Source organism: Macrobrachium rosenbergii, chromosome 20 (genome assembly GCF_040412425.1).
Source record: "Macrobrachium rosenbergii isolate ZJJX-2024 chromosome 20, ASM4041242v1, whole genome shotgun sequence".
NCBI lineage: Eukaryota > Metazoa > Arthropoda > Malacostraca > Decapoda > Palaemonidae > Macrobrachium > Macrobrachium rosenbergii.
Genome location: NC_089760.1, coordinates 41297188 through 41307500, shown reverse-complemented (window position 1 = coordinate 41307500; position 10313 = coordinate 41297188). Strand labels below are relative to the sequence as shown.

Genomic DNA, 10313 nt, shown 5'->3' with positions numbered 1-10313 from the left:
ACTTCGTCTCCTGCATTTCATTTTCTGAATCTCTTTCCCTCGTTTTCCAGAAACCAATCCAGCTCCTCCTTTCATTGCCTGAAGCGCCGAGTGGCCGAAAGTGCCTGATAACCTAAATTTCAGAAGGAAAATCAAAAGCGTCCTCCCTTCTGTGTAGATTGTTTTGTGATCGTAGTGGAAGGGAGTGTTTGAAGATCCCTCCCTTCCCTAAATCGTAAAATTCCCTAGGGGTCCCTGGTGTAGTTTTTGATGTCCCCCTCTTGGATATTATTGGTCCGAAATTGTGGGGGGGAACGTTGTCTGGAGTTAGGGAATTTCCCCAAAAGTTAGGGAATTTTGGACCAAGTCCTTAGGCAGTATTGAAGGGTGGAAAATTTTCAGTGAGGCGAATTTGTGGGAGAGGGTTCAGGAAGGCAAAATGAAATATTGACGTAATTTTCACTTGAGAGCGAAAATTGGATACCCGGGTCGTAAGAAATTGACTCTTTCAAGTATATAGGCTTGTTTCAGTATTGCAACACCTCCGTAGGGGAGTACTGTAGTGACGTCAGTGCACCTCACGCGGTGAACTGTATACTCGTAGGCATTACTTAAGGTTCTTCGTAGCTTCCCTTCGGCCCCTAGCTGCAACCCCTTTCATTCCTTTTACTGTACCTCCGTTCACATCATCTTTCTTCAATCCAGTGTTGCCACACGTACGATAATTATTGTACATGTACGATAAAAACGGCCTGGGTACGATGTACGATAGCATTTTCCATTATCGTACGGTTTGTACGATAATTCTAAGGTGTTGAAAAGTATATAATTACAAATGTAAGTGATCGGTGAACTCCTCCATGAGTTCTTCCAAAGTTTTCCGAGTTCAACAAATTTTTCCAGTCATATAAAGTAGTAATAACAGTTCTCCATGATAAAGTGTCCATGCAGTTCAGAGACCTCCTTCTCTCATTTATGGACAGGACCTATGTAATGAAAACTGATCTAAATACTGTAAATCCTGAAAGACATGACAGGCATCTTAGTGACAAATGTACCTAGGAGTTAAAGTTATGCAGGGATTAAAAACCCCTCCATACAGGAAGGAAAACAAAGCTCAACAGCAGGAGTTTTTCAGAGGTGTAGAAGTTTCCTTGTAGTGGCATGCACACAAATAAAGAAGAGGTATAATTTCAATGATGGTGTCCTGTCAAAGTTAAACTGTCTCTGTCCAAAAATGCTCTCTCATCAGAATTCAGAGAATGAATCCCTTCCTTATTCCCTCTTGCATCTGAGCTTCCTCTGATTGTACCCCCAGATGACCACTCACTACTTCAAAAGCTGGATGATCAATGGAGAATGTTTCCCATATTGCAACATGAACTTAAACATCTCGTTAATGGTCACATGATAAGTTCTGGGGAGAAGTGTCCCAAAAAGAGTCTAGTTTTTCAGACCTAGCCAATTTTGCTCTAACTGCTCTTTGCTTGCCGCACTCTAATGCTGAATGCGAACGAGTGTTCAGTAAAGTTAACCTCTTTAAAACTGAACAAAGAAACAGACTGAAAACAAGGACAGTTAATGGGGCTCTTCTCTCTACTAGTTGCATCATAGGTTCAGGAGGGTCATGTGTTCCTTTTACTGCTGCAAATGATATGTTTTCCAAAATAAATAATCATGCACAGTTATTCCAGAACATCAGAGAACATGAATTTGATTTGGAAGAAGATTCTTAAAATATACTTTACAATTATTATTGTTATTAATTTCTTTATCATGGGATAAGTATCAGTACCAGTCATGTTTAATTATATATATTTATTTTAAATTACTACTCAGTGATGCTATTTTGATTTTCGATGTTTTGGGGTGTTTAAAGATATGTATGAGTGAGCCTATCAACTCACATATCTTCGTGTTAATTCGTTATCAGTTTAGTTTACATTATGGAAAGAAGTGACGTTCTAAGTTGTATACTTTTTTTTTACCACAGTGTTAATGCAATATAGTAATAATTTGTTCATAACAATTGTTCATAACATTCACTAATTATTCATAATTCCATTTTTTCATTTTTGTAGAGAGAAATGTTTCATTTGTATTTTGTTCTTAATTATGTAAATTGCAAGATATTAATGACTACAAAGAAATCATACATATATTCATTATTTTGTCAAATTATAAAAATGTGTTAAATATCAGAAACAGTGTAAGATAATAATTACGATAAAATCTACAATTTTGTACGATATTTTTACTGAAAAACCCTTGATTTTGAGGAGCCAGTACGATAATTCCAATCCGAGAGTGTGGCAACACTGCTTCCATCTTACTTTCCACCTTCTCCCAACAATTGTTAACAGTGCAACTGCTTTGAGGTATTCCTCCTGTTACACCTTTTAAAAACTTTTGACTCTCAATTTCCCTTTCAGCGCTGATTGACCTCATCTATAGTTCCCAGCGCTTGGCCTTTGGTCTAAATTTTATACTCCAAATTAGAACACTTTATAAAATATTTTACAGAAAGGGAAACCAAGCTAACTAAAAATATTTTACAGAAAGCAGAAACCAAGCTAATTGAAAATATATTTTACAGAAAGCAAAAACCAAGCTAACTAAAAATATTTTACAGAAAGCGAAAACCAAGCCAGCTAAAAATATTTCACAGAAAGCAAAAACCAAGCTAACTGAAAATATTTTACAGAAAGCAAAAACCAAGCTAACTAAAATATTTTACAGAAAGCGAAAACCAAGCCAGCTAAAAATATTTCACAGAAAGCAAAAACCAAGCTAACTGAAAATATTTTACAGAAAGCAAAAACCAAACCAGCTAAAAATATTTTACAGAGAGCAAAAACCAAACTAATTGAAAATATTTTACAGAAAGCAAAAACCAAGCTAACTAAAAATATTTTACAGAAAGCAAAACCCAAGCTAACTAAAAATATTTTACAAAGCAAAAACCAAGCCAGCTAAAAATATTTTACAGAAAGCAAAAACCAAGCCAGCTAAAAATAGTTTACAGAAAGCAAAAACCAAGCCAGCTAAAAATATTTTACAGAAGGCAAAAACCAAACTAATTGAAAATATTTTACAGAAAGCAAAAACCAAACTAATTGAAAATATTTTACAGAAAGCAAAAACCAAACTAATTGAAAATATTTTACAGAAAGCAAAAACCAAACTAATTGAAAATATTTTACAGAAAGCAAAAACCAAGCTATCATAGGCCTGCACACAAAACAAAAAACACACACACACCGAAAAAAGATGCAGCATGATAAACAAAGGACCAAAGAAATTACTTCCCTTTGCCATAAATCAAAATTAACCGTACCTGGTTCGCGCTATCGTGTCGATCGATGTTATCGACTCTTAAGGCCTGTAATCGCATTAGCCTGAGCTCCAGTAATCGACAGTCTGCTCTGACAGATTGAGAGATAATGGAAGGGTTTCTGGCGCTCGTTGGGTTTGTGATGAAGGTGAATATGTGTGTGTTTTACGTTTTAATATATTGTTGGTGAGTTTTATCGTGTCGTATGCTACACAAACACTCCATTTCAGTCGTGTTTGATTTACTTGTTTCTTGGTCGATGTAAACGTGAATGCCGATGGACGAAACATGTTTTTGTCAAAAAATAATATAAAGTTAGAGCTTCTTTATGGGGGTAGATTTTGTATCACTTGAAGCGAGAAGGGCATCATTCAAGGAGGGTCTCTTGCCTCCCATCTGATTAATCTCTAGACCAAAATACTTCTTAAGAAAAAGAAACAGCGATCTTGCATTATGCCAGAGAGAAAGATGATCTAGGTAAAAGATTAACACGGTGTTGTTTGTCAGCAAACCTCTTCGAGAATATTATCCGTGTTGAGATTCATTCTAGGTGTCATTTCGGTATGTAAACATTATAAGTGTGCGTACTCTGTAATCGGAGAGAATGAGAACCAAAGACTGTTGTTTTTGCAAAAGGAAAACAAGATAGACCTCTATTAAATAGGAATATATTAATTGATTGAATTGAATTGAATTGAATATAGCATTTAGGCCTAAGGCCAAGCGCTGGGACCTATAAGGTCATTCAGCGCTGAAACGGAAATTGACAGTAAAAGGTTTGAAAGGTGTAACAGGAAGAAAACTTCGCAGTTGCACTATGAATCAATTGATAGGAGAGGGTGGAAAGTAAGATGGAAGAAAGAGAATATGAAAGGAGATACGGTAAAAAGAACGGCAGGGGTTGGAGCTAGGGCCCGAAGGCACGCTGCAAAGAACCTCAAGTAATGCCTACTGTGCACCGCATGAGGTGCACTGACGGCACTAACCTTCTACGGGGTGGGAATATATGAGAGGTAGAGTATATGTTATGCCGATATGTAAACATGAGTCTGCTTACCCTGTAATCAGAGAGATTAGGGATGAAACAGGTTTGGAATATGAGAACCGAGGACCGTTGTGTTTACAGAAGGAAGACAAAAGTATAGTTAAATGAATTAGGTATAAATAAAAGACCTTAGAACTGAGTATCAAGTATTGTGGAATATTATAAGAAACCAGAATTTGTTTTTTCGTAGGTAGCATCATTTGGATGTACATCTAGTCATTGCGTTATGCTTAGGAAATTAGAGTATTTTTGTCACTTTTTGTGACAGATGGTTTATTTCTGGTACCGCTTAAGAGCCTCTAGCAAGTTAGTGTTTCTATAACCATGGGCTATGCTAAAATTGAAAACCTTCTCCAGAAGTTTATAATTTCCAGGTTTGAGTTGCAATTTGATGATAATTGCTTTGAGGATAAGTTTCATATATATATATATATATATATATATATATATATATATATATATATATATATATATATATATATATATATATATATATATATATATATATATATATATATATATATAATATATATGCTTTATTCTCTTCTCTCTCTTCTCTCTCTCTCTCTCTCTCTCTCTCTCTCTCTCTCTCTCACAGTATATATATATATATATATATATATATATATATATATATATATATATATATATATATACACAGTATATATATATATTGTGATAGAGAGAGAGAGAGAGAGAGACTGTTAGGGCAAGAAGCTGAACAACTGCTTATTAACACTTAATATTGGTGTGAGAGAGAGAGAGAGAGAGAGAGAGAGAGAGAGAGAGAGAGAGAGAGAGAGAGAGAGAGAGAGATTAAAGCAACCGTTAGGAGAAGCTGAACAACTGCTTATTAACACTTGATATGGGTGTGAGAGAGAGAGAGAGAGAGAGAGAGAGAGAGAGCCGATATATCTGATAGTCAAACTGTCTCCTCGGGTAACTCTCGTATTGACTCAGATCGTGTTTGTATTAGCATTGGCTATCCCTCCTTTAATAGAGCATACACGTAACTGGAATGGGAATTAATGGAAGAGTAATTTAGATGTGGCTGTGATCGTGAATGTCCTACTTAAATAGTGTGTATGTGGGTGTATAGGTGTGCCTTATGTCAAGTGTATGATTATATATGTATTTGATTTGAAAGCTTGTCTATCTTTCTTTCTTTGATTAGAAAGCCTTTCTATCTTTCTTTCTTTGATTAGAAAGCCTGTCTATCTTTCTTCCTTTGATTAGAAAGCCTGTCTATCTTTCTTTCTTTGATTAGAAAGCCTGTCTATCTTTCTTTCTTTGATTAGAAAGCCTTTCTATCTTTCTCTCTTTGATTAGGAAACCTTTCTATTTTTCTTTCTTTTGATTAGGAAGCCTTTCTATCTTTCTTTCTCTGATAAAAAAAGCCTGTCTATCTTTCTCTCTTTGATTAGAAAGCCATTCTATCTTTCTTTGATTAGAAAGCCTTTCTATCTTTCTTTCTTTGATTAGAAAGCCTACCTATCTTTCTTTGATTAGAAAGCCTACCTATCTTTCTTTGATTAGAAACCCTGTCTATCTTTCTTTCTTGGATTAGAAAGCCTACCTATCTTTCTTTGATTAGAAAGCCTGTCTATCTTTCTTTGATTAGCAAGCCTGTCTATCTTTCTTTCTTTGATTAGAAAGCCCTTCTATCTTTCTTTCTTTGATTAGAAAGCCTGTCTATCCTTCTTTCTTTGATTAGAAAGCCTTTCTATCTTTCTTTCTTTGATGAGAAAGCCTTTCTATCTTTCTGTCTTCGATTAGAAAGCCTTTCTGCCTTTCTTTCTTTGATTAGAAAGCCTCTCTATCTTTCTTCCTGTGATTAGAAAGCTTTTCTATCTTTCTTTCTTTAAATCGTCAGCTGAAAACACTAATGGACAGACTCCACAAACTACAAACCCAAGAAGGCTGCAAAGGGAAATCAGGCTGCAAAGAGAGGAGAGAAGTCATAGAAAAATAAATAAATATGAGGAAACAGGAAATAAAACCGATACACCTGAAGAAATTCAGGAGACGTCAGCAGCAGCCTACAACAGGAATGAATCTGCTCCTCGCTTAAACATTTGGAGGGATCAGAAGATTTCACAACTGCACTAAGCAAACTATTCCACATTTTAGTTGTAGCCGAGATGAAACTTCTAGCAAATTGAGTGGTTTTAAACCAGATACTAGCAAGCTAAAAATTTTGCTGACTTTGATATTTACTAGCAGTCATCTACGTTACTAGAAATGTTTATCTCCATAGGGGGCTAGTGCCGTCAGTGTACCTCACGTGGTGCACTGTAGGCATTACTCAAGGGTCTTTGCAGCGTCCCTTCAGCCCCTAGCTGCAATCTCTTTCATTCCTTTTATTGCATCTCCGTTCATATTCTCTGTCTTCCATCTGACTTTCCAACCTCTCTAACAACCGTTTCACATTGCAGCTGTGAGGTTCTCCTCCTGTTACACATTTCGAACCTTTTTACTCTCAATTTTCCTTTCAGCGCTGAATGACCTCATAGATTCCAGCGCTTGGCCTTTGGCCTAAATTCTATATTCCTGCCTTCATTCGTAGAAATATTTACAGACATTTTCATCTCATTCTGGGAACAGCCTGAATAAAAATTGCCGTTTAAAAATTCTTTTTAAATATTTATGCTAAACATGAATTCAGCTTAAACCAACCACTGTGCGGATACTGAATCAAAATATATATTTGAATACTTATAGATATATTCATCTCATTCTGAGAATGGTTTGAATAAAAACTGCTTTTAAATATTTATATTGTAAACGAACTTAATTTAAACCTACGAGTGGGTGGGTACAGAATATATTCTGATTTTATACCCACCTGATGGTAGGTACAGAAGATATATATATATATATATATATATATATATATATATATATATATATATATATATATATATATATATATATATATATATATATATATTGTGTGTGTGTGTGTGTGTGTGTGTGTGAGGCCGTGGATGTGGAAAAACAGGCATTACAAAGTAAAGCTGATATGGAATGAAAATTAATACATTTTGGAAAAAAATATTGCTTAAACATCATCTGATTTTGTATTGTACAGCAGCGTTTTGTAATTTCTCAAAATTTCTGATTTCACGTTAAGTTTTTTTTTCCTAGCTGGATTTTTGGTTGTGGAAATAAACGACTATATAAAACTGTGAACGAAATTCTGACGAGTGGAATTTTTTTGCGGAATTTCCACGCAAAAGAAATTTTCCACTTGAAATGGAACATTTACAAGCAAATCAAGTAGGAATTGAAAGCCATTGCTTTATCTGCATCGTCAGAGATTCGACTGCAGTTTAAACGTGTATTCCACTGAAAAGAATTTTAAAATAAAGTAAATAAACATTTATACTCTGAAGCGAACGAATTTCCCAGTTACTTTTGATCTATGTTGATCTTTTTATCTAATTTTTTTATATATTTATTCTTTCTTGACAACTGGTCCCTTCTTTTTGTATTTCCCATTACCTTCTGTTATTTCTTTCAAATGAACACCTTAATATTCTTTGGAAGCTGGAATTTCAAGTCAGCAGCCCCTGTGGCTTGTTCTGTATGAAAGGGGCTCATAAAAAGTCCACGCAGGGTATAGAGTAGGGATAGCAGTTTTAGTCCCCTTGCAGGGGTAGTGCCGTCCGTGCACCTCACATGGTGCACTGTAGGCAGTACTAAAGGTTTGCAATGTCCCTTCGGCACCTAGCTGCACCCATTTTTAGCTATTTTCATTGCCTAAATTCATTCCTTTCTTCAATCTTGCTTACCAACCTCTCTAACTATGACTCCTTAGATCCTTGTACTACGTCTGATTTCCTGTACCTCTTGCTGTCCAGCCACTCTAACTCCCTGTTTTCGATTTCTTAAGCGCCGCTGAATAGCTGAAAGTTCCCCGGTACTTGGCTCTATGTCATAAATTTTATAATTCACTCATTCATGCTGTACCAAAGGTTCATTACAGCATTCCTTCCAGTCCAAGCTATATTGCTGTTCCAAATTAATATTTCCCTCGTCCCTCAATGAATCTCTCTCTCTCTCTAAAATGTAAAATGGATATTTCCCTCAAAGAATTTATTTATCTCTTAGCAGGTAGCTCTCTCTCTCTCTCTCTCTCTCTCTCTCTCTCTCTCTCTCTCTCTCTCTCTCTCTCTCTCTAAAATGGATATTCCCTCAAAGAATTTATTTATCTCCTGGCAGGTAGTCTCTCTCTCTCTCTCTCTCTCTCTCTCTCTCTCTCTCTCTCTCTCTCTCTCTCTCCAGGCAAGCATCCACGCAAGCACAGCGATTCAGAGAAGTATATGAAAAGATTTCGACTAGTTAAAATTCTGAATGGAACCTGTCGTGAAATGGGGTTTTCAATAGACTTTAGCTTATGCAGTCTTTTTACGAATTCTTTCAACTGATTAAGAGTGCTGGAACCTGAATATTAATATACTCCTCATAAATGAGATTTTCCCAGGGTTTTTAGTTTTCCGAAAAGAAAACTATTGTGCCGGCTTTGTCTGTCCGTCCGCATTTTATTCTGTCCGCACTTGTCCTGTCCGCCCTCAGATCTTAAAAACTACTGGGGCTAGAGGGCTGCAAATTGGCATATTGATCATCCACCCTCCAGTCATCAAACATACCAAATTCCAGCCGTCTAGCCTCAGCAGTTTTTATTTTATCTAAGATTAAAATTAGCCATAATCGTGCTTCTGGCAACGATATAGGCCAGGCCACCACCGTGCCGTGGTTAAAGATTCATGGGCCGCGGCTCATACAGCATTATACCGAGACCACCGAAAGATAGATCTATTTTCCGTGACCTTGATTAGACGTTGTACAGAAAACTCGATTGCTCCGAAGAAACTTCGGCGCATTTTTAATGTGCTTAGAGAGTAAGTTTTTCATCCAGATAGGACTAATTTGAATAGTGAATTTGTTTTAATTTGCTCTTGAATTGTAAAAATAAATTTACAACTCATGGGTTTAACGGTACCTTTTACAGTAAGCTGCTAATCTGAATAATAAATGTATGGATTTTAACTTTTTCATGAATTATGAATTAACAGAATCTTTTTCATAAAGCTAGTAAATAAGGATTTATACCTGGCTTTAAGGTAAATTTACTTGTTACTTTACAATGAAATATCTTAGCCTCCTATCTGAAGATTTATTAGTGGTTTTGTCTTTCAGCGAAATTTCACGAATCTTAGTTTAAATTTTTTTTTTTTCTTTTTTCACAGGTTGTACGAGTATATCAAGAAAAAATCACTCGATCAACGGCCTTGTTATGATTGAAGGTAAGTTAAAAACATTTGCAAATAGCGTGTTTTTTTTCATATCCAGGTAGAAATGAATGTTGTCATAATAGATTTTATTGAATATTTTTTTTTACGGAAGTGTTGTGTCCTTACGCTTCATCAGTTTCCAAGGTTTGACGAGTTCCTATACAGTATTGGGGGGGCGACGAAGGAATCCTGTATGTGACTGTGGGAAAGGGGGGGAATCCTGTAAGTAACTTTGGGGGAGGATGGTGCATCCTTCCTGTAACTATTGTGAAATTTTTCCCATTTTATTAAATCCAAATCTTGCATCTTATGGTTGGTCTAGTATCCATTCCAACTGAATCCACCTCCTCCCACTGTAACTAATTCTTGCTTCTAGCTGAGATTATCTTTTCTTCTCTTTTTTTTTTTGTATTCTTATTTGGTGCTGAGAAATTACCCGGAAGACGAAACCGGGATGAATAATTATTCATTTCTGTTCCTCCTTTCCCTCATACTTTGAATGACGTCGTCGACGGACGATGAACAATGTAGAATTTTTCATCAGCGCGAGATTCTAATTGCTTGTTGTATAAAGAAAATATGTTTTCATTCTTATTATTTTTTAAAAATTGAAATGAGTTTCAAAATCTCGAAAATGAGGGCTTCCTACAATGTATCC

General features: G+C 35.8%; 2 protein-coding genes across 3 annotated transcripts in view; both read left to right on the top strand.

Moving 5' to 3' along the window:
* Nucleotides 1-10313, top strand: part of COX6B (Cytochrome c oxidase subunit 6B) — a 526203-nt gene that overhangs the window by 448861 nt on the left and 67029 nt on the right. The window lies entirely within an intron of this gene.
* LOC136849311 (reticulon-4-interacting protein 1 homolog, mitochondrial-like) overlaps nucleotides 1-10313 on the top strand; it is a 96510-nt gene that overhangs the window by 28908 nt on the left and 57289 nt on the right. For both annotated transcript variants that reach the window (XM_067122656.1, XM_067122655.1), the window contains exon 3: nucleotides 9611-9667. In XM_067122656.1, coding sequence (XP_066978757.1) covers nucleotides 9611-9667 — 57 coding nt within the window. The remainder of the gene's footprint in view (nucleotides 1-9610; nucleotides 9668-10313) is intronic.